This window comes from Chelon labrosus (genome assembly GCF_963514085.1).
Source record: "Chelon labrosus genome assembly, chromosome: 4".
Taxonomy (NCBI): Eukaryota; Metazoa; Chordata; class Actinopteri; order Mugiliformes; family Mugilidae; genus Chelon; species Chelon labrosus.
In genome coordinates this window covers 19,081,420-19,106,689 of record NC_140340.1, presented here as the reverse complement: position 1 = coordinate 19,106,689, position 25,270 = coordinate 19,081,420, and the positions used below count along the sequence as shown (strand labels likewise).

Sequence of the window (25,270 nt, the reverse complement as noted above, 5' to 3'; positions counted from 1 at the left end):
TACAAGGGTCAAATCACTGGCATGAAATCAAGCAGAGACTACTAAAATTGGGTTAAGAACTGTCCAATGCATTATTAGAAACTGGAAGAATAGTGGAGAACTATTGTCTTTGAGGAAGAAATGTAGTCAGAAAAAAATCCAGATTGATGGTGACTGGCGAAAAAGAAAAACAACAGTAGAACTCAGGGCTACGATTAACAGTGAATGTAAGAGCATTTCCACACGTACAATGTGAAGGGAACTCAAGGGATTGGGACTGAACAGCTGTGTAGCCTTAAGAAAACCACTAATCAGTGAGGCTAACTGGAAAAAGGCTTCAATCTGCCAGGAAGTATAAAGATTTGATTCTGGAGCAATGGAAGAAGGTCATGTGGTCTGATGAGTCCAGATTTACCCTGTTCCAGAGTGATGGGGGTATCAGGGTAAGAAGAGAGGCAGATGAAGTGATGCACCCATCATGCCTAGTGTCTACTGTACAGGCCTGTGGGGGCAGTGCTATGATCTGGGGTTGCTGCAGTTGGTCAGGTTTAGGTTCAGCAACATTATGTGCCCAAAGAATGAGGTCAGCTGACTACCTGAATATACTGAATGACCAGGTTATTCCATCAGTGGATTTTTTTCTTTTTCTTTTTCTGCTATTGTAAATGTATTGCAATTACAACTAACACCGTGTGGAAACAATCAGCCATAGAGTTAAAATGTCATAACCCAACTCAAGTGGCTACAACCAAAGAGAAACACAACAGTATATCGTAAGAATACTACTTAACTAACAAACACCATTCCTTAATTGATCCAAATAAGTTTATTGGTAAGCACGGATGGAGGGATGAGAAGGATCAAAGGAAATGGGATGAAAAGGGTCAAGGGGATGGGATGAAAGAGGTTCGAGGTGATGGGATGATAGGGATCAAAGGGATGGGATGAAAAGAGGTCGAAGGGATGGGATGAAATGTGTACAAGGGTGATAGTAGAGGAACCCAGGGATTGAGACTATATATAAGTACATATAATAACTTAATTTTCATTTTCATTAAATTGATGTGTAATACTAACAGTCAACATATCAAATGTGGAGGTCCTTAAAGTCAGAGGTGTGCAGTGTTCATGTGGAAAGGGAATGTGTGCGAATGCTGTAGAGTAGAAAACAAAGATAATCTGAAAGAACGGAAACAAACCGGAATGTGACGTGCCTGCGGAGGGGAGCAGAGAGAGACTGATTAGATGTTTATGTAACCTTAACACACTGGACACCACAGATCCTCCAGATCACACCAATCAACTACCTGCAGAACACATAGCCAATGACTATAGTTTAACGTGCAGGTGTGGGATCTGCGTGCACGTTCTTGAAATTATGTATTTTATAATCTGAATTCAGTTGCTGTCAGATACACGTGTAATGAATTCAAGGATGACTGTACATTTTGATGTATATATAGTGCATAAAGACTGAGAGTCAGACCAGTTCAGCAGTTAGTTGCGTTGATTTGAAAACAGACGGAGACTGTGATAGGACCCATGATGCAGTACATGAGCTGTAGATCCTCAAAAAAGACATATGTGTGCACTCTGTAGCCCTGGAGAATTCATCAATAAAAGCCACGGGGTGTTTTCATTTAAACCCAAGTCAAATGTCTGAAATAGATTTCAGCCTTAAGGAAAATTCAAACCACATATGTGTAACGTCGTACCGCCTCTCAGTAATTTATGTGTTCCACACTAACCTTATCTCATCAGACTGCTGTCAGCTGCGGTCACATCTCTTACTGACCACAGAGAGGTTGGAATGGAGAATTTTTAATTTGACTTTTTGGACTCCTATCTTTTTCATTAAATACGTCAGAAAATTTACTTTACAAAAGCTGACCTGTCTGCAGCTGAAGACAAAATAAATGTGGCATCAGTAAAGAACCTCCATAACCCGCACTCTGAGAAATTCACTGATATTAAGGCTTTGACTGAGTTTTAACTCTGTTGTCCTCGCTTTGTGAAAGCAAAGGTTACATTTATAGGCACAATCAATTCAGAGGCGTTCATTCATACATAATACATGGATTGGATTCAAGTTTGACCAGCTGCAGTAATCTGCTTTGTCAACGTTTCAAATGGACTAAGTGCCACATTTCTGCAAGTATAATTATTCAAGCTGCTTCCTGTGAAGAATGAATGACCCACTTGCTTCAAATGCATTCTTAAAATACCATTACTTTTATAAGCAATACAGAGGATTCTTATTTAGTATACTTGTGTGAGATTTCTCCTTTTCTGTGATGACTAGATCCTCACTTTCCGTTTGCTTTCTTATAGTGCATAAAATTGCTTGTGTAGGCTATTTTTTATTTATCCATATCCGTTTTTCAAATGAGTTTAGGCACTGTAAAGAAAAACTGGCTTTATGTTAGCTGCCTGTTTTATCTATATTGTTTATTTGCCGTTTTGTTTTGCATAAATACAAGATAATTAGTACTGGAGAAATAGTGAATGCAGAGGAAAATGTTTGCTGCAAGCTTTGTGGTGTAATCCCTTAAATTCCTAATTATATCTTTATCATTTGCAAGAGATGTTTTTGACTCACAGTCTGGCTCAGAATTCATAATGAAGACAAAAACCGGCAAATAAAATGAGAACTGACAATTGCTGGCAATTGCAGGGGCTAAAGTGGAGTGCTCGAGCAACATGTTGCAGCTCATTCTTGAGAATAGAGTTCATATTAGAGTATGGAGAAAAAAATCCTCTCTGGAAAATGTGCAAGATGCAGCATTGGTACAGGAAGCTGCAGAAGGGAACGCAGAAGAGGTGTGACATGTGAGAGTTCAACCAGGTGGTTGTTGGTGTGATCAGACCATCTGTACTGTGAATCCAGCACAGCAAGCCCCAGCAGGCAACTGTGTCATGAGTGCAGAGAGTCAAGGCCCTCCCATATTGTTACTGAAAATGGAGCAACATTAGCATTCGTTTGGAGTTGTGTTTGTCGTCATCTGCTGAATATAAGTCCAATATTTGCTCTCCTTTAAGATCTGTTTGGCCTCGTCACAAATTCTAAAGGGAAATATTAGCAGCGAAATGCTGAATGCGTGTTCATCTGTTACTGAGTTGTATATAGCAGGCTTTTAGGTCTTAAATGGATGTCTGCTGTGGAAACGAGGGTCAAGAACAGAGTGGTCACTGCAAGCTATTTAACCAAAAACATGGAGGTGGGTGAAAGCTCTCTGTGGTGAAGTTCATCACTACAAGTAACCCCTTCCACATTATCCCAGAACTGCCAATGAGCTGTGAGGATATTTTTGCTTTAATACCTGCCCTGTCTTTATTGTTTCAGTTGTCTGCTTATATGATGTGTATTTCTAATTATATCTGTTTATATGTGTTTAATCAATACACCGCTATCAACCTGGTGCTGTGTGTTATTTCTGGATAAGAATGCACGAGAAGACCTGAACCCTTGATCGCTCTCTTTGGCATTACTGGAAGAGGTGACTCTCGTCTGACTTCATTTAAACGCTGTTCACTGTCGTTTGCCTCTCTTCTGGCCAGATGAGCAGTATTACTAAGATGGAGAGATGCTGCCCCGCCCACCCATGCTCAATGGCTGCGGGACATCATGTCCTGTCTGAGCCTGGAGAAAATCCGTTATTCAATCCATAACTCATACAAAAAGTTTTTAAATGTGTGGGGACCTGGATCTTTGACTAAATCCCAAACCAAATTCATAGATGTTGCTTTATGTGCGGCCAGAAAATGTGTCGCTGTGAAAAGGAAATCTGATTTTCCCGTCCTCATTACATGATGGTCCTTGGAAATTAATAGTTGTATACCTCTTAAAAAAAAATCACATATAACATAAGTTATCTTGTGTTATGTGTGTTTTGAGTTTGTAAATGGAAAAAGTTGAAATACAAAAAGAAAAGAAAAGGATGCACGACAAGTGTGCAAATCTGACAACAACAAGTTCACGTCTAGACCTTTTCTGAGCCAATAAATATTCAAGACGGACACCAGGTCAACACCAAGTGAAATCCATTAAGACTGAATTTGTATATCAGCTGCTAGCGGATATATTCTAATCACACAGGAAGATCGACTGTGACATTCATTTGTTTCAACGCAAAAACTGCTAAGCTGGAAAACGAACAATAACAGCTTCACTAACTATTCAGCGTTAAAAAAATCATAATCATTCTCCTAAAACATAATGTCCTCCACAGCCCAGACAAGAGACAGATTACAGCCTTTGATAAAGCTCTGACTCACCGCTGCAATTATTTTTGACAAACAAGTGGTTCCAGTTTTTTTCAGTGACATAAAATCATGGAAAACAAACATTTTATTTGTCCTTCATTCTCCCATGTGTGTTGTCTCACAGTTGTTGTTCCTGTGTTCTTATGAAGCTGCAGCTGCAGAACAGACAGGTGCTGCAAAAGAGCATTCGTTGCCCTTGACACCTGAGGTTGGCAACAGAGAGCACAGTAAGTTCAGGCTGTGACTCACACTGAAATTGAGCCATACATGAACCGTGTGATATTTATAACCATGTTTATGACCATAATAATAATGGAACACTTATCTGGAGTAGTATCCAATAATTAGTGTGAGCACAGAGTTTTAACACCGCAGAATGTAGAAACTGTTTATATACAAAGCTAGAAAAGTACAAATTAAATTCTCCTTAGATCCTGTTATATATATATTTTTTTTTTAATTTGGACCTGGCATTCATGTGGATGTTACTTAGACATGTACCATTCACCTAGACCAGACCCGACACCGCCACCCCATAGCAATGACACTCTTTGATGGCAGCAGCCATCCCCAGCAGGATGCAGCCAAATACAGGCACACACACACAAAAACGGTTTAGGAACAACTCAGAAAACATGAAAAACAGCACAAGGTGTTGACCTGGCTTCCAAATTCACTAGATCAAGTATCTATGGGATGGTCCACAGAGCCCCTCCCCTCAACTCATAGGACCCAAAGGTCCCCACTAACAACATTCTGTTGCCAGACATCACAGGACACCCTCAGAAGGCCCACGTCCATTCTCTGATGAGTCACAAGTGTTTTGGAGGCACAAAGCAGACCTACGCAACATTAGGCAGGTGGTCATAATATTATACCTGATTGCTGTATAGACCTTAGTGCTGCTAACTTTGTTGCGGCAAACTGGGGAATGCTCTTCATGCTCCTCAAAGAAAATTTGTTTTGACGTTGAAGGACTTGAACCCCGACCTGAGCAACAACCCCATCCATCACCCAGAGGCTGAGATCTCGAATGTGATCCAGGCCTTATCACCCGACGTCTGTGTCTGACCATGCTAATGTTCGACTCAACGCTGAGCCCTCCCCCAGAGAGTTAAGCTGGACAAACAGTGCTAAAGGAGGAAATGCAGCCAACTTTGTAATGGATGATGTGGGTTTCAAATACAGTTGCCATCACTAAGGGGTTAGAAGGTGGAGAAGCTGTAAATTAAAGAGCTTTTGAATTTGCATATTTATACAACCAAATACTGATGAATATCTTTTAGTAAAAAAAAAAAAAACAATTAAAACAAATAGCCCAGCTTACTTTTGTCTTCTGATTGTTACTGTGCCAAGTACAGTAATATTGTGTATACAACATGTGATAAATCTCACTGAGACGAAGGCCTTAAAATTACTTCTAGAGAGTGTATTGAATGTAATAGATCTCATTTAACACTGAGGAGACGGGAAGAGCTATTCATCTTGCATAATGTGTTGTTCACAGGTACCTCTGCAGCAGTTCCTCTTATCTTAATCATGTGAACACATTTGGCCTTTCACTGTTTCGAGGTGTCCTTGAAAATGGTCTGAAATACACCAGGGGCATAAATCAAAGGGGCTGTGTTCTTTGCTTTGAGGTGATGATTTACAGACAAACAATCGAGTACACGGCGTATGCACATATCTACGTAGCGCAGAACACGTTTTTGTTCCCTCAACAATACACTGCTGATAGAGTAGAAGCACAATTTATGCAGAGCCACACACATCACCTCAGACAATGGCCTCAGCATCAAAGAGTTAAGCTGTTTCGTTTAAAAAAAAGGCAACCATCTCAAATACATTTTGACTGTGTGGCTGTTATTTTATTGTGTGTGATCAGTAACCATGGTGACACCCATGAAATTTCTCATATACGAATAGGGCTTTTTACTGGTTGACATTATACCCACATAAAAGTATACAAGAACTCATTTAAACTAGATTTAAAATGGTGTTTGAACTGATGACATTTACTGGAAGATTCAGCTGGAAACAGAGGAATTACTGTTAATGCTGAATGACAAATCTGCATGAATAAAGAAAATACATCTGCACCCACCCTTCTTGTTACAAGTTGCAATTAAGTCAGAGCTTGGAAATAGCTAATAAATACAAAAAGGATTTGTCATAGACATACCTTGAATTCAGATTAGCCTTAACAGAAATATAGTATGCAGAAACATATCATGTAGTTTTATATAAATATAGAACATAGTGTTGATATGTAACGTTTGTAATCACTGGTTACTGAATTTATGTTTTTTTTGTTACCTTAGAACAGAGGCAGTTCCAGCTTCATCTCTCAGGTAGGACAAGGGGTGCAGCAAATCCAGAATACGGAGCAGTGCCACTGGGGTTGACCATTACACTTACAATTCCACCATTGCATTTAATATACAAGAAATGCCATCACTTTCAAAGCCGCAAAATGATTGATTCCCCTCTCTATGAAATCAGGCAATACTCTGATTAGTTCTCTCTCTGTGGAAAGCATGGCCATTGCCCTTGCCTTTCATTTGAATGTTTTTATTGCTAGTCAACTGGCTGTGAACTGGAAGTCATTCAGATTGCACTCCAGCATCTGCAGTTTGTGAAAACAACCATAACATGAGAATCTATGAGAATGACCTTTTTGAAGCCATGTCAAAATTACCTAAAGGGGCAGATTAGCTTTACTTCATGGAAGATGGCTTGACGGACAGTATGCTATGCTGATCTCATTGACAGCTAGCCAAACACAGTAGCTGAATGTGTGAAAAAATCCCGTTCTTTTATCCTTTGGCGGGGTATCAACCGGTCGTCCCAATGGAGAAACCACCCATGCCTAAGAATGAGCCCTTCACATCTAAACAGACAGCACATCCTCTTCCATATTGTGTCGCCATGTTTCTACAATAGCCCAGAACACCCTGACTCTAGAGAGGGCCTTGACGTTGAAGCAGCAGCCACTGTAGGATGTTGACATGCTTGGAAAGCGGGAGAGTTAAGTTGGTTGCAATGTGCAAACGCTCCACTAGATGGCACTAAATCGACCATATTGGTCCTTTAAAGCTGCTACTTCACACACTGCAAATGAATAGACTGTCCTTAGTAAAGCAGTGACTGCATTTCCAGATATCTGGTCACAAGTCAAATCACTAAACTTTTGTCTTCAAGTTCATTCAAATGTCGGTTTTAGAAGCAACACTTCAAACTGAACTCCAGGAGTGTTACTGTAACATTCTGTGTTTGACATGCTGACTGATAAAGAGGACAACAAAGTGACAGTGGAGTAGATTCTCTCCAAAACAAACATTTTTCAGCTATCAGTAAAATTTCTACAAATGTTTTACTTATCTGTGTAGATGAGATCAATCAGCTGCGGACTGACCTTTGTACTGACTGATAATTCGGGGCAAAATAAACAATGTGTAACTAAGGAAAGACAGCAATAATAATAATAATAATAATAAAACAGTAGAAATTACTGCGTAGGTGCCACACAAGCAAAACCTACATTAGGGCCTAATTATATTATATTATCTCATTTCCAACTCAAAATATATGTGCACATGTTATACCATCATCACCACATCAACACAAAAGCACGCTGCAGTTTGTGTGTTTTAGTCTGTACGTGATGTGCATGCTGCTGCAGTTGAGTGGAATCCTTCCAATCAGTGCAGCTAGATAATGAGTTACCTGATTAGATAAACACTGGCCTAATTGTTTTGTGCAAGGCATATACTGGTACAATTCTTAAAAGAAAAAAAAAGATAAGATAAAAATCAATGCAAATTTACAACAAATCAGCAAGAAAACTGAGCATTTCAGACAATTCCCTCAGTTTTCACTTTTGACATTATTTTTGTGTATATACATTCTGACTATTTTCTGTATTTGGATTCAACCTGTTGAAGGCCAGGTCAACACCTTGTGCTATTTTTCATGTTTTTTGAGGGTTTTTTTTGTGTGTGTGTGTGTGTGTGTGTGTGTGTGTGCCTGTGTCAGGCTGCATCCTGCTTTGGATGGCTGCTGCTCATTGCTATGGGGTGGGGGAACCTGGTCTGGTCTAGGTGGGTGGTACATGTTACAGTAAGTAACATCCTGTAAATGCCAGGTCTAAAGGTTTCCCAGGAGATCATTGCATTGTCACAAGATGGTTAATGTTATTTACTTCTCCTGTCAGTGGTCGTGATGATGTGGCTGATCAGTGTATGATGGTCTTGTTGGATAAACTGGATACCGAATCAGTTGTCCTCTAATCACTGCCCAGCACACAGAAAGCAGAAAAAGAAAAAAGAAAAAGAAAAGGCAGACAACACACACCATATGACTAACAGTCATAACAATATTAATTTCTGTTGTACAGTTGGACATTTTAACATGGAGGTCAATGAGGATTGACTCAATTTTGGAGCCAGTCTCAAGTGGGATAAATAAAGGACTATCTCACTTTTCACCCTGATTTACAGTTTTTTCCAATTGCTTAAACACAATTTTGCAAACTAGACTGGTTTTATCAAAATACTAACACAATTCACCACACACCCAAACTGCAAAATACCTCATATATCCCGCAAAATGAAGCACTGCAACCAAAATCAAACTTTTGCACCAGATGGTACACACTTCATTCGTATTACAGTTTTTTGTCTAACCAACTGCAGACTGTTGGGCATAATGAAAAGCACTCTCATCTTTAGTATGCTTTGCCATAATGCTAACATAGTTCAAACTGTGGAGAATTCTTCAGATTGTTCACATGCACAGAAATATTTGCAGATACACACATGTGCTATTGAAATATTGATTTTTTTATTTTTCACCAAACAAGTCAGTGCAACATATGCACAGCAGATATATTTACATTGGAGTGAACTAAAATATGCTCATAAAACAGTAAGCTAAAAAATACAATTGCAGAAAAAATAAAAAAAATAAATAAATAAAGAGGAAAGCAAAATAATTAGACAATTAGGTCTGGCCACAACGCCCCGTCAACATCGCACTCTCAACCTCCCTCTTCCTCTTCCTCTCTCAGCAATGTCTTCCATCGTTGTTGTAAAAGAAAAAAAGATGCTCACCTGTGGTCTTTTATTGCTTACTTCCTGATTGAAGTGTTAACAATTACATAACACCTGTTTGGCCAGGTAGCACATATAGTGGCCAATGAGCTCATGTAGTGCGTAATTTTAAATGGCAGTGTTTTGAAATCGCAAACATGTGACTTTATGTCAGATTGTTGTGTCTTATGCAGAGAACCGCGTTCAGTACACTTAAAAAGTGCTATTTCGAATTGCAAAATGTGTGTAAAGCAGAAAATGTGTTTAAAGTTTTGGAGATTTGAGATGAGGTTTTGCTCCCTATGTGTCAGTTTAAATATTTGTGCTATCCATGTCATTTTACTGTGTTAGCAACTGGAAAAAAACTGTAAAGCTGCAGTGCTGAATCTTTGTCTCCCCCTTCTGGCATAGAGCGCAATAACACAGACACTATTAACAAGGGGGTGTGGCTTATGCCTACTCGTTCTGGAACCTCAGAGGCTTGTGTTCAGAAGTAGTTGCAAAAAGTACAGAGAAGTGTACACAGTTTCACAGAGTAGGTAAAATATTTTACAAATGCCAACCTGTCTACAGTATATGCAACTCTATCGGTTTTGCTGATGGACTGTAATTCTTCCTCTTAATGCATAGTTTCTTTTTAATATTGAGCATTAGTAAAGAGTCGATGCTTGGTAGTGAATCAGAAGAGCCGATTCCCATCGAGTGAGAGCCGGCTCCCCGCTATGTGGCCAATCACATCTGAGGACTTATGATCATACATTATGTGAAAGCAGCGAGGGGGACACACGCTTTGGCTGACTAAGACAGCAGACAGCGGTGAACAGAGCAGATACTCATGGAGATAAGAAATTGTATCAGCCTGTCGAAGCTGAGGAATCAGATTTTTTTCTATGCCAATATGCATTAAGGACATTTATACCGTTTGTTTACTGAGTTTGGTTCTGTTTTAGCTTGTGTGCATTCGATTGCAGTGTCATTTGTGTGCACAACTGAAATATTAAACAAAAGTAAGAATGCTTTTGTAATAGAATAACTACACAAAATGGAACAATTATTTGGCTGCTCATAAAAACATTGAATGCAAAAGGGCTTATCAACACTCAAACCGTATGTATTTGCTAAATTGGGCTAAAATATTAGGCTATAAACGATACTAAATAACGAGCCGTTTGGGAGCCGAAAGAGACGGATCCTGTGCCACGGTTCCCAAAGAAGAGACGGCTCTTTCGGCTTCCGAACGGCTCTCGAAAAGAACATTTTCTTGAACACTTTCCGGGTTCCTGGGAGCTTTACCTGGACCTGATTAGCTTAATCATCACTAGCAAGGGCTGGAATACACCAAAGTCCTGCACTACAGCTATAAACCTTTTAAAACTCAGCAATTTCTGTGTGATTCATATTTATGTCTATAAATATTTCAAACCTTTTTACCCCTTGTTTTATTTTTAGAGGCCATAAAAGGTCCAATACCATGAAAGGAGTACAATTCATAATAATAATAATAATAAAAAAAAGATTACAGGACAGTGACATCATTTTATGTAAGAAAAAAAGACATATTGCTGTTTTAGTATCCTGGCAATTATTTCCTGTCCCTGATATGAGGATCATTCTAAGGTAAATAAATTCAAACTATTTTTATTACATTGGGAAGCTGGCATCCAGGCTTATTGTAAGTTTTATTATTGTGGAAAAAAAAACTTTCGTCTTTATGACACGGCATCAGAACCTTTAATAAAAAAATATCCCTGGTGTAGTAATCAGAGGACAGCAGAGTGATGGGAACAGTAGCAGTTGGCACAGCACTAACTCCAGTGACGCTCCCGAGCTGCAGGTGAAGCAAACAATGCTGATTTATTGGGGAGGATTAAATCATCCAGGCATAAATCTGACACTCCTGATAAATCTCCACAAGTTTTGTCTGGTCGAGTCGATTTATGGCCTAATAAAAGGTGTGAACTACAGCCTGAGACCTGTCATGAGCTTCTCCATAACAGACGGGGTTTTTCATGCCTTGACCTTCAAAGCATCGTGGAACTGATGACAGGGTTGTGAGGCCTTGCAGCAAAAGTGTTTTGTGCATTGTTTTCTATTTATCATTTGCTGGTAAGAAAGTTTATATTGCATTTTTTGTATGTTGTGTTGTGTGTTGCGATGCATCTACCAAAATGTACAGCACAAGTAACAGACTTTATGTTGCACTTCCCATCATAACAGTTATAAACAGAGGCAGACATCACGTACAGCAAGAATATAAGACAGTAAACAACACCGAAACACACCAGATATTGATTGAACATTCAACAATATATTCATTTTCTCAGAAATCACGATTCACGCCTTTTATTAGATCATGAGTATTTTCCTGTGAGGCTAATCACAGCATCATTCAGTCTGTATTCACTTGACATTTCTACGTGTATTTCTGTGACTGAGCAGAAGCATAAAATATGATTCATTGTTTTTTTCAAGTGTTTTGGCATTTCGTTGTGCAATTCTTTATCTTTTTACGGGCCGCCCAGTGACACAACATGTTTGATATGGATGATTTGTCCAGTTCACAGCTTTAAATGTGTCTGAGAGGCTCCGATAAGAGGAGGCCACGTAAGCCCGGATCATGACACCTGGTTAAGACCTTGTATCTTGATTGATTTTACATGAGGACATTCACAGACATTCAGCGAGTTTGTGCGTCAAGCCCTCGTTTTCAAGGACCGTGTAAAAACTCCTGGATGAAAATGCAGTTTTCTCCAGGGAATGTCGCTGCCTTGTTCATGTTCCTACAGAGAGTGGTGTGATATGATACCACTCTCATGTCTGTATGGTAATTATTAAAATATTGTACAACCATAATCTGGTTAGTTCAGATTAGCATAAAGACCGGCTCTGTCTCTATTTCTTAAATGTGATGCTAATTTTTGGAAAAAGCTGATTAGGTCTTAGTAAATAAATTAACCAACAAGGAGTTATCTGAAGGTGGCGGTATAGGCGTCATTACTCTTGGCTAACCTCTTGATTTTTCTATTTTCTTTTTTTGACAGTATTGCCCATGTTTCACGCTGGCAGTTACACTACGTCTGAACTTAAAAGATGTTTCCATCTCCTATTAAGATGGATTAACTATTTGTAACCTCCAACAAGCACACTAGCTTCAGACTTTGTGCTAAGTTAAGTTAACCGTCTTCTGATCAGTCTTGCGTTACTTCTGTTTTAGATGTCATAGTAGTGTATTTTTTCTGATAAATATAGCTTCATAATGACAAATTTAAAATGTGGTTTTATTCATTTTTTTTGTGAAATCTATAAAAATCCTAAACTGAATTGTCTCACATACAAAGGTATTCAGACTCTTCACTCCAGACTCCAGCCACTCGACTGCATTTGCTTTGATTGTCTTTGAGAAATGCCTGGAAAGGCAATCACCTGTGTAGCTGTACAAATATACAACACTTCATTAAACCAAGCAATGAAATCTAAAGTCCCTCTGTAGTCAAGTCATTATGGGTTACTAAATGTTGATTCATAAAATGCTAAAGCAACTGTAAATACTATACAATAAGTCACAGTGAGGAAACTGAAACTAAAAACTAAGTTTCCATTCATGTTCTCTTCTTATGTTATCGGTTTTAATATTAACCACTTAATCTCTGAGAGGAGATGGTTATTGGAGCACGAGTGCTTTCTGAAACACTCATAAACTTCATGTAAAGTTTGGTGCTATTTTAAAGAAAGTGTCAAAGAACAATAGTATATTATGAATTAATATTGTCTCTGCTCTAGTCACTCCCACTTTGACAAACATTTATGTGAATGAAGTTGCTTATTTCAGACATTGTCATAAAGGATGTGTGACTCAGAGAGTTTTTGAAATCACATTTTGTCTTCCGGTGCAGATCTGTTGATCAGGGGCCAAAGGTTTTTAATGCAGAAGGAAACATTACACAAGTTATAAGTAAGTTAACAGCTTTTGTTTTCTAAACCTTAAAAGAAAGTGAGGCAGTTTACATGCAAAATCAGGTTTCACAAATGATTTCACAAATCTTAATTTCACTGACATCATTTTTAGACATTTGATTAAAATGTGAAACGGACGTGATATTTTTCATGTGAGCTTCCTTTCTGTTTCTGTGAAATATACTTTTTGACCTTTCCAAATAATTTATGGCCTCAAAAATATAAATTCCCTTTTTTTACTTGAGATCATAGTTGATATCTTACCATTATAATATATTGTATCCTGGCAGCTTTTTGTATAACTCACCTGTTTATATCAACTACATCAAGCATTAAACATGCATAATTAATGGCGTGGTTGCTCTGAGTAAAAGATGGTTGCTTTCACTGCTTACTAGCTGTCTGCCTCGGCTTCTTCTCCACTTACAACACACCTCTTTGCCCATTTTTAAATTTGCCTGCAGTGAGGTGACGTCAGGCACAGTCAATGTAGTGACAGCTGGAAACACCACACTGAGCTTCAAGACTAATCTTCAGGAAATTCTGTGTCTTGACAGATGGTTTGCTCCATCTGTATACACCTTTAATGGAGAAAACACAGAACAATCTGATAAAAAATCCCAGAGCCACCTTGTAGAAATTTAACCCGAGTCAAGATTTACAACATTTTTCAGAAAAGCAGAAAGATTAAAACTATTTCAAGTATATCCCTAATAATGCAAATAACAAAGTATTTCTTGATGTTTTCCTTTAAAATTTTGAAAAATCACATCATTATTAGCCCCTGGGCAGCGTACTGTGGTTTGTTAAACCTTCAAACTGTTCAATCTATCACTCAAACTGGACTACCTGGATCGAGCCAGTCGAGTGGATCATTTGCCTTCTCCTCCCTCAAGCAACACACACCCATCAACTCTTTATGATCTTAACGTCTTCTAAGACTTAAAGAAGTGGTCCCACTCGCTTGCCCACGTGACTATAAGTTGTCTGTGGTGAGGGGAGGTCAGATAAATAGAGATTTTCTATTCTCTCTCAGGCTGATCATTTACTTCCCTCCACCCTAAATGGTCGTCATTTGTCTTAGCTGTCTGATTAATTGTCCTTTTCCCGGGATTTAGAGACTATTTTTCACTTCTAAGACCAACAGAAAACTGTTTATCAGTTGATTTTGACAACCTCGGATGAACGGTGACTTAAAATCAATACATCTGAATCTCTTTAAATCACTTCAATTTCTCGACCACCAACATCTAAACCGTCTCTAGGAGCAGCACAAACAGATTTAATGAAGTTGGAAAGAGATTACTGAACGCAGTAAAATATCAGACCAAGTCAAATCTAATGTCTGCTTCACATCACATTTCATTAGACCATGAAAATGCTGCATTTTGAATATTTCAACAAATATTAATTATTAACAGGCATCACCTTATCTGAATTTTTTATTTTTTTTTTTATTCTCTGCTGTTCTGCCCACACATTTCCGGCAGGCAGCCTCCCTGTCTTCTTGGCAGCCTTGTTTCAAAACGGACTTCTTACCTGTGTGAGGTCAAGATTATCGATTAACCCTGCAATCTCAGCCTCAGATACTACTCCCACTGGTCTGCATCAGCTGGATGATGCACACAGTCCAACTACCGATGACTAATACAGGCTTTAAAGGATGAAGCAGGCATTATTTTAGCTTTTCATTAGTTATCAATCCATTATCCCTGCTTATCCAGTGCACCGTCACAGCCTATCCCTTCATAATCTTGGTTCAGGGGCTAGGACAGGTTGCCAGCATGTCACAGAGGTGACACATACACATTCACACACCCACCAAGCATGTCTTTGGCTTGTGGGCAGAAACCCGAGCATCTGGAGGAAATTCAGTCAGGTGGGCTAGGATTAAACTGTTGGGAGAAACGTCGGCTGTGGGCCTCTGTTAATCGCCCTCTCACACTCTTTGTGTAGTGTGTATATGTTTGTGATTAATGGAACTTGCAAAAATTCGAGCAAATGTGGAAACTGTTCAGGGCTCAAATCGATTTCTACTCAGAGGTCCTCCAGGGGCCTCGGGATACATTATTAGTCATGGACTGTTTATAAAGATGGATGCACCCTAAATTCTAACATTCCCAGGAGAACGGCAGACAGTTAACAACCTGTTAGGGCACCTATCTGTCACTCAAACCATATCTTAAGCTTTAGTTTACCCCTGATCAGATGTTGCGAATGGATAAATTAAATACACAGACCAAAACTATTTGTAATCCCAGGCTTAAGCATGTTTATTTCTGTTGTAAAGTCGGGCATTTTAACACGTGGGCCTATGGGAATTGACTCTCTTTTGGTGTCACCCTCAACGGGCCATTCAAGGTACTGCAATATGGCACTTCACAACAGTTCTAACGACATGTTATATCAGTATGTTGGAAATCAAAAGTGTTCTTTTCCAAATGGCCAAACTCAAATACAGAAGGGAAAGTCCATTGGCTCAGGAGCCATTTAATCCCAGTATGTAGCGGTTTTATGTGTAAATCATTATTATGCAATAAATGCCATAAACTTGTCCGAATGACGCACTTATTGTCCGCCGAGATAAGTACACTTCCATTAAAGTTAGGCAGTCGCATTTTATTGTATGAAACACAAACCGCAGTGATTGCTATTATAAATTTAAAAAAAGATGAGATGCCATAAACTGTGGTTAGACAAGATGCACTGTAAAAGTAAATCAACAAAGACAGCTAAAAATAATTTAATTCACAAAAGTAAAGCGTTGATGACTAATCAGTTACTGTTCCCTTCCTGACAGGAAAAAGTGGCACCAGCAAAAGAATACATACTGAGTTGGAAGCGGCATCGTATTTCCTAAAAGATAAATTAAATAAAAAACAGAAGGCCATTTAACAACAGTCAGTGATGTTTCTTCCACCATCTGGATGGAAAAACTCTTCAATCTGCCGCACAGCTTGAAAGACTTTTAACTCCTTTCTCAAGCTACAGCTCTGGTTCCCTGTCCAGAAAACAGGCGAGGAGTTCCATTTTTTTACTCTATGTTTTCACCCCATGTCATTGGAAGAGTCTCTGTAGAGTCTGAAAGCACCTTCAGAATAGCAGTAAGCATTTTTAAAACACTTTCTGGGTTCGCTTATTTTTACTGAACAAAGACAAAGAGAAATAGATGCTTTCAGTTGAGACACAAACTGGGACTAGACTGGTAATGCACAGATGATGTTTTAACCAGATAAAGGTGATCAAAGTAGTGTAGTAGTAGAGTCACAAATATGAAAGAAAGATTCTGGCTGGAGAAATATGTCAAAGCGTGTTTTAAAAAACACATTTCTGCTGAAAATGAGCATAAATTGATCATTTGAGAGTTTGTTTCATCATAATTCATAATCCCTCCATCGAACATATATCAAAACTCATAAAAGTCTATTGCTTATATTGATGTTAGCTCTGATTATACCAGCTATATAGTGCTGCCCATGCTACTTTGAGTGGAGATCATTGCTAATGTAATTTGCACTGACACACCTCCACGTTTTTTCCGTAACTCTCGAATAATCCACATTTGCTTGGTTTAACTCAACGAATCAATACATCAGGAAACTTGCAATCATACTTTCCGGTGTCTTTTTAAGCCATTAATTATGTTACATGATATTTTTCATGAATTTGTATTTCTTTTAGGCGGAGTGATACTAGATGAAAACAGATCCAGTAACAAAAATCTCTAAAGATGGTATGAGTTTATTTTTTTTGAAAGATTCTTCTGTTTCAAATGCAATTTCTGTGTGATGGAATTCAAAGTAGATGATGACAACAGTGTCGGGATGTCACGCTGTGTCAGTGGATAAATACATACGTCCTTCATGCTCTGCGTAAAAGAATTGTGTTTGATGAGCTCATTAAAAACCTCCGAGATGATGGCTGCCACACCCTTACGTTGCAGTGTATGCGACTGCACATTTGCCGTCACACTGAATCAGTTGGCATTTTCTGTAGCTCCCTGCTGTCCTTGATTAATGATTAGATAGTCTTTGAAACACTGGAAGGTCGCAGGTTTAATTCCTGCAGCAGCTGGATCGCTCAAAAGACAACTCTATAGCCTGCACAGAAGTGCTTCTCTATCGATATTTGAAATGTTCGCATCAACTTCGAGTCCTTTGCAGTTCATAATTCACCTCACACCCACTTCATAAATGCTTTAACAGATGCTTTAATACATACTCAGTGCCCAGCGTTCCAAAAAAAAATAGTATGCCCACATTAAACATTTTTCCAGATAATTAACTCAGATCCAAATGTAATGTTTTATGTGGGAGAAGCAGCAACAGCCGTCAATCAGTGTGCCAGCATTAAGTAAATACCAATTGAGTATTCTGCACCATGGTCTGATGAGAGCGAGCATCTCACTTGGGAGAGAATAATATTTGCATGCAGATTCAACAGTTTGCTCTATCCTAGTTAAGTGCAGTTGGTGTGTGTTTTTGTTCAAAGGACAGGCAAATATATCGAGGGAAAGTGTTTGACAATGAACTTAATAACCCTTTTTGTCTGTAACAAGCAATATGCTGCACAATTTTGTGAAGCCCGCTAAAAGGAAACTCAAATTTTGCAGATTTTTTTTCTAGGACTGGCAGACATTTCTTCAGATTATGCAAACTCCAATAATTAGCATGTGTGAGTAACCAGACTGTCTAACAATGGGCTGGTGTGTATTCATCATCTTCATCATCAATAGAGCCCACGGTAACTTTTTAACCCACCTAAGGTGTGATCAATTCAAAACAGAGACAGGCAAGTGCACCAGAGATCCAAAGGTAATCTGACAGGTGATGAGGTCAAAGTAAGATTTATGGATTTCCCCATTGCGAGCTCATAAAAGTTTGTCTTTACTCATTAACCCATGAGAAAAACTTTGCTCCCATTTGCAGAACCTCTGGTCACATGACCGCACGGCTGCGAGGCGCAAGGGTTTAAAAGGGAGGCTGGTGGATGGAGGGAAAGCAGACGCACTGAGCTGAGCACCTGTTGAGCGCATCCACAGCAAGAAAGTACGAGGCTGCAAGACAAACTGCTGTCAACTGTCACCATGAAGGCCACACTCGTCACTGTTGCTCTCCTGGTCCTGGCTCTCGGCTGGACCTCTGAGGCCGTGCAAGTTGAAGTAAGTCCCTGGCTTAACGTTTCTTCACAGCTGATGTGTTCATAATGAGGCTGCAAACCCAGAATATGGCAGTGTCTGCACTGGAGGTTGCAATTTGTGAATAAGGAACCAAACTTTTGCAAACTTGTTATTTTCTGTTAGCAACTCCATAACATTTCCTTCTTCTTCCAGGAGAATGGATTGTCTTTCTCACTGGAAGCCGTCAGAAGGCTCCAGGAGCTGACAGAGAGCCGCGAGGCAATGGGCCAAGCAAGCCCACGACTCAGGACGAGCACTGTGTCCCTGTGTACTGACCCCATGCTCCCACAGGAGTTTCTTCCCATCTGTAAGCAGAGAGGAGGTTCCGCATCCCTGGCCAGATTAGGTGAGATGATTATGAATTTATGACTTCAACAGCACTGTTTGAATCTTAGTCAGTCTTAGTCAGGTCATCAATATTAAATTTCAGGCGATTCAGCACTGTGGCTAATCTGTCATTTCTCTGTTCCTCCTTGTTATTTTAGCTATGGTTCCCATGGACGTCTGTGAGATCTGCGCCTATGCTGCCTGCACTGGCTGCTAAACTAACACAGCAAGCCAGAAACATCTTACCCAGCTTAAGCCTTGTGATTTCTTTTCACCCTCTTACAAACTATTTCAGGGAATTTCTTAAAATTTCTTGTTTGCAATGTTGAAACTATATCCTTCACCATCTGACTGTGGCCCATCGGCCACGTGATGTTTTTATTTTTATTAGACCAAAAAATGCCCCAAAAAGATATGAGAAACAGAGGAATGTTTTTGAAAACTGTTACTTTGTAGCATAATTACTATTTTATTTTTCTGCGGAAAAGTTCTCTATTACACATTATATTTAGGCATTTTATTGTTTGTTACATTTCTGTCTTTTTACCTTGCTTTATATGCATATTTAAAGAGATGTTGTCTTTTTGCATTTTTCATCATTTTTTATGTTGTTTGGAATAAAAAGCCTTGACTTCACCTCATGTGTATATTATGCTCTTTTTCTAGCCCTCGGGCAGTTCTGCATCTAATACTGTTTGCACGCTGTCAGTCGAAGATTATTTTCAAAAAAATATACTTAAAGCTGTTCCAATTCTTTTTGGTCCAGTAAGGGTCAGTAAAATGTTTGTTGTTGTTTCTTTTTTTTTCTTTTTAAAAAAAGCCATTTCTGTGGTCATCCAAAAAACATCCATCTCCTTCCCCTGAAAACCTTATCCAGGTTCAACTACTACAGTAGATACAGGGCTTCCTTCATGCTACCTTTAACTTTCTGTTATTTGGTGCGGTGCTAGCTTACGGGGAGTATACTGTGGCGTAGGAAATGTAAATACAGTTAGTGTGCATACGCAAAATCAAAGTCGAATTTATAACATCAAACTGAATCACAACCCCTTTTCACACGGGACTAGTACTACGTGGAGACTTGTGGTATTTTGTAACGGTTTTGGAGGTCATCTGTGATCTTAATCACATGGAAATCAACCATGTCTCTAATTGTTACAGTAAAAATTGATCTGCAAACCCTCCGGTCCTAATATCTACAATTTGGGGTGTGTTTTTCAAGCAGTTTTGTCTTATTTGCCACTTTCATTCTGCCTCTAGTTGCTTAAGAACTATGAAGGCTGTGTCAGCAATTTTAAATAAAAGTTTGATCAACAGTATGGGTGCAATGCCAGGTACCGCAGACAGCATACAGGGTCTCACAGGAAAAAAAGGATGAAGTTATAGATGACATGATCACATCAGTGAAGGTGGAGCAAATGGGATATCCCCAGTCACATCATATCATGTTATATAAAAAACACTTTTATTTATTTTATTACTAATCAAAATCTGCAAAGTAACTAAATATGTCAAACGTCTAGCTGTCTAGAGTAGAATCAGAAAGTAGCAGAGCTATGACATCATATCCAGGTATAATGTAGGCAGGTTCAAGGAATACACTGAGTTCTGTTATGTGTATTAGTGTATGGGGGAAATTTCTAAATGACCTGGTTGCCCCCCAGGTAATGCGCATGCTGTGTGAATACTGCTGAAGTCTGAAATTTTCAAATTCTACCCACTGGGTCTTTGTGACAAGTTGGTCTGTTTCAGGTGTTTATGCATGTTTGAAAATGTTTTAAAATTCCCATGCTGACAGCCCCTGCCTGGATACCAGCGGCCGTGTCTACATGAGTGGTGGCATTGCCACCTTCGTGCCTTCCATTTTTACACTACAGCACAGACCACTGCTCTAAAGCATAACCAACACAAATTGGTGTTCATTTCAAATAGGCAGCATGTCAATGTTCACTACTGAGAATAGTTTATTTTGTGCAGCTAAACAACCTCATTACACAGATTTACTGTCAATACAGGACACCAGGGGAGGGTCAGCATACCAGCCCTGAGACTCGCAATATACACAACCCTGATACCTGAAGGCCTGCTAATAGTTAAAGTAGCAATGAAAAGCAAACAAGGCAAATTCTCTCCCAGTTTAATCGTTTTACAGGAGAAATAGAATCACTGTATTTCACTTTTCCCTTCTTTTAGCCTCCTTTTCCTCCTTAACTTTGCAATGTATTGCCTTTATTTTGACTTTTACAAAGTGTAAAAGAAAGAGTCACGAAGAAGACCTGGAAATCTGCAATGGTGATGAGACAGAAGACACTCGGACAACATGAATGCACAGAAAAGCTGTCAAATTCTCTAAGTGGATTAAATCATATTTTGGCACAGTACTGTACATGAGCTAGTCAGTTAGTAGTTACATAATGCAGTGAAAAATCAATGAAATGTTAGAGCAGTCTTTATTGATTTTAAGAACAATACTTAGTTTTTTATTAACAGCTATTTCGTGCATGGACACACACTTTACGTGGTTGTGTTTTAATTTGAGGAGAATATGATGGTATACTTCTGCATTTTAAATCTCAAGCATTGGTAGGTATACTCTTGATGTGCAATGTGGCGTTACATTAAATGTTATAAACTAAAATACTTTCACATAACTTGTGTCAGTGATCTAAATCCTGCTCTGTCTGTAATAATAAATGAATTTATGTGAAGTATTTTAAAGTTAAAGTGGCTATCTTGAAGATTTTCAGTTTACCAAACACCTGTTAAGTCACCATCTATCACCAAATGAGGTAACAAAGTCACATTCCCACACAAAAGCCACAGACAGTTGGAGACGCATGATCCGTCACCCAGCGGTTATCTTTCCTTCAGATACAACAGGCAGAGCTAAAGTTCAACGGGCGGAGGATGTCATACAGTTTGCAAATATAACTTTTCACCAAATGACCATAAAATGACTGCAGCAGCATTGCAAATGAACCTCTTTCTGACACAGTGATTGTTTCAGACAGAGGTATACTAAGAAAAAAGAAACAATGTTAAAGCCTCAGTTACCTCTTTTTAACTCAGCAAAAGTAAAGCCTATCGATTATTTTTATGTTTTTTACTTTGATGTGAAACAAAGCCTCCGGGTTCATACGGGTCAATCTACTACTCATCATTGATGGAAGCTCCAGACTGTGACTCACAATAACGTCACAGAGTCTGACCTCTTGCTTTACTCATTTTTGCTTTTATTTTTTTCCTCTTTTAAACCAAATTGATACCTATTTTCTTTCACTTTAAGCTTCGATTACCTTCTGTTTCAATGTGCATATTCCTGACTGTGTGACAAAACAACAAAAATTGCCAATGCTACTGGGAAGATGTCATCATTTGTAAATATCACCGCTATATAAACAAGTGACCTATATGTCTCGCTTCTGCACATTAACGATTGCTTCCTTATCAGACAGCTCAGTGACAAATATCTGTGTGTGAGAGAGAGAGATGAGACTTATCAGATGGGACTGGGGCATCTGGTGCGTCTGAAACCCAAAGTCAACACAGGAATATGGTGGCAACAGTGGAAACACCACAGATAAAGGTTGTAAACAAATTACGAGGTAGTGGTAATAAACCTAAAAAAGAGGATCTAAGGCACTTGCAGTACGGTACTAGCAGTGTTTACCTTTACTCCAATCACAGTGCAGTCTGTCTTTGTTAATAAATCACAGACTAATCAGTTCAACCGCTTTATAAGAGGCGTGTAGATATGCAGTGACCACAGAAGAAACACTCCTCTGAACTGAAAGGAATCTTCTGAAAATGAGAGCTCTTAGCGTTGTCCTTGTTTTGGTGCTGTGTGTGTGCAGTGGAGCACTGGGTGTGCAGGTCAAAGTGAGTATCCCTTGTTTTTCAAATTACTGTCTCAACTTCTTTTCACTATCTATATATCTATATATGTTTTGGAAAATCAATGTGTTCAGAAGGAAAGGAGGGTGTGCCTGACAATATTACTGTCCGTTTGTGGTCACTCCATCCTGCAAAACCACCGTTAAAGAGGCCATTTGGTCCTCTGTGTTCATTCAAGTTTGAGAATGCGCAGATAACTTTAACTCTTGCATCTCCAGTTACATCTCCGGTTAAGGTTCGTCTCGTACCTCAAACTTCTCCTTGCTCCTCCTCCTCCAGGTTGGAGACAGGAGCTTCCCCTTGGAGGCAGTGAAGCAGCTGAAGGAGCTGATGGATTTACAGGGCGACGTTCGCTCTCACCTCGGACAAACAAGCGGTGCAGCTGTTTGCCGTGACCCTCTCTTACCGCAGGTCTTTCGGCCAGTGTGCCAAGGCAGGGGAGCTGGGATTGTTTTCTCAAAACTAGGTACGGTTGCACCACAGGGGTTTAAATAGATATGGAATATTGGACATTACATTATTTTGTCACAAACTCATTACGGTGTTATATTGCATTGGGTTCCCCTCTAGGCGCACTCTTAATGCATTTCTTGGTCTACATACAAATGTAAAAATGCATTCCTTTAGAGGGTATGGTATGGGCCAGGATGTTATACTATTGGGTATTCAGTCAGTGATATGGCAGGATTAAAGCAAGAACCCAAACAAAAAGACATACGTGATAACATCAATCGTATGAAGCGATCAAAACCAACCAGTACTTTCCTGAATTCCCTATTCTTTTCATGTGTCTGTGTTTTATGTATCGGCCATCCAAGTAAAACTTTACTTAGTGAGTTTTCTTGAAGACATTTTACCTCTTACGCCAAGTAACTTCTTCTGTTCTAAACAACAGTTTTTTATTTAAAACAGTGGTGTTAACCTGAAACCCTCATGGTCTGTTAATGACCCACTTACTCGCCTGGACTCACTTTTTGAGGAGACTTACAACGCAGACACAAAAAGGTTTCACACCCATTCACACCTTGAGTCTGGAGAGTTTGAGGGTCGTTAAAGAACCACAAATTTGTGATAAAAAAAAGCCCAGTTAAATCTGATCAACAACCTCTAACTGCAGGTCAGTAGGCAAGTTGCTATTTGGATGAGTGGTAAAACGTCTTCAAGTAAACTCAAACATGTCTAGTTGCCTTCGTTTTAGCTTTCTTTGTTTTTTTATCAATTCTTTCTGTGACACTAAAGTCTGAAGATACAAATCATTTGTAACGGATCACTAATATGTAACTTTACTTTTCAGAAACTGGCAGCATAATTCCCTAAAACAGCCAGGCACTGTAGTTTTTAAGCAAAACTCAGTCAGACAAGAGGATATTGAGTGTTTGTTAAGGATTATTAGCTAGAGATCAATTCACACTTATTACTCTTAATGTATTTTTAATGGCGTGACTGAACCACATTGACCAAGTTCGTGATAATAAAAGAACATGCCCCCCTAGTGCAGCGGCGTGGATCATTTGTACAGTTTTGGGCAACTCCGACAGTGATGAATGTGTAGTTACTTTGACACAAAAACAGGTAACAGTAGTGGACCTCCTTTCAGGCTTTGTGTAGATCATGGCTGCACAGCTTCCTATCGAACAAGCAGAGTTGTATCAGTGCTGTTTTGCCGAGGACATGAATATGTGTATTCCCCAAAATGTCAGACTACTCCTTTATTAACTCACCTGCTCCACCACCAGAGCTCCCGCTGTGGAGCACCCCTTTTTCAGTCAGCATTAATGTCAATTCTTGGCTTTTGTCGCATTCACATTGGAAACAGTCACACCTAGGCGCTTAAAGTTGATGTTTAACCTTCCGTTTTATTACTCCCCTACACATTCTCTCAGATTAAAAGGCACAGTTTGCTCACATGGATTCCTGGAGTCCAGTGTTGGAACTGCTGCACCATCAAGTGGCTCATAACGCCAGACAAGAGGCCTATGGAAAGCAAATAGTCTTTGGAGGCCATTAAACCTCATTAGCACAGACAACACACTTGCAACTATGTTGAGATGGAAATGGCTGTCGTTATCTCTATTAACTGTGTTTCATGAAACTGACAAGCAGGCCCTTGGGTGGGCCAAAACATATTGTAGGTCAGATGAATATTTATGTTTGTTTCTTGCTCTCTGCAGCACTTATCATGACATCTACAGATCCCTGCGAAATCTGTGCCAACCCCTCCTGCTACGGATGTCTGGACTGAGGCAGCCATCTGCTAGACACACAAACACATCATGCTCTGCAGTTCTTCCGCATCTGTATGTATGAGAGGCTTCCATGAGGATTACAAACCTGTCCCGTCACCCAGCAACCAGATCCAGCGGGTCTTGTGACTCAACATACTGGTCAACATACCAGATTTTGGATGATAGTTACATGAAAATCAGAGTTATTTGCCATTTTATATGTGTTTAAGTCTTTTGTAAGCAAAACCCTTGAACTGTTAATTTATTGAATGTGAGGCAGCTTCTTAACAATACTAATATAAATGAATTTCTGCATTCTTGAAACTTTTCTACGGATATAAACTCACAGATGCCTGCAC

At 39.3% G+C, this 25,270-nt stretch overlaps 2 protein-coding genes across 2 annotated transcripts; both read left to right on the top strand.

The window, feature by feature from the left end:
* Positions 1–18,372: 18,372 nt before the first annotated feature.
* Positions 18,373–19,894, top strand: LOC311486342 (guanylin-like; the record flags this gene model as incomplete). The annotated part of the gene is made up of 3 exons (XM_084542153.1): positions 18,373–18,447; positions 18,619–18,811; positions 18,951–19,894. The coding sequence occupies 3 exons, from the start codon at positions 18,373–18,375 to the stop codon at positions 19,007–19,009; spliced, it is 327 nt and encodes a 108-aa protein (XP_084398279.1). The 3' UTR covers positions 19,010–19,894.
* A 2,455-nt stretch (positions 19,895–22,349) lies between these two features.
* LOC311486703 (guanylin-like) lies at positions 22,350–24,988 on the top strand. The gene is made up of 3 exons (XM_084542660.1): positions 22,350–22,671; positions 22,966–23,152; positions 24,858–24,988. Exons 1-3 carry the CDS (start codon positions 22,600–22,602, stop codon positions 24,926–24,928), a joined length of 330 nt encoding a protein of 109 aa, XP_084398786.1. The 5' UTR covers positions 22,350–22,599; the 3' UTR covers positions 24,929–24,988.
* Positions 24,989–25,270: the final 282 nt, after the last annotated feature.

Excerpts from the sequence above, each read along its gene's own strand:
- LOC311486703 (XM_084542660.1), top strand. The coding sequence starts at position 22,600 with ATGAGAGCTCTTAGCGTTGTCCTTGTTTTGGTGCTGTGTGTGTGCAGT. Across the intron at positions 22,672-22,965 it reads CACTGGGTGTGCAGGTCAAA|GTTGGAGACAGGAGCTTCCC; the intron begins GTGAGTATCCCT and ends CTCCTCCTCCAG. Across the intron at positions 23,153-24,857 it reads GATTGTTTTCTCAAAACTAG|CACTTATCATGACATCTACA; the intron begins GTACGGTTGCAC and ends TGCTCTCTGCAG.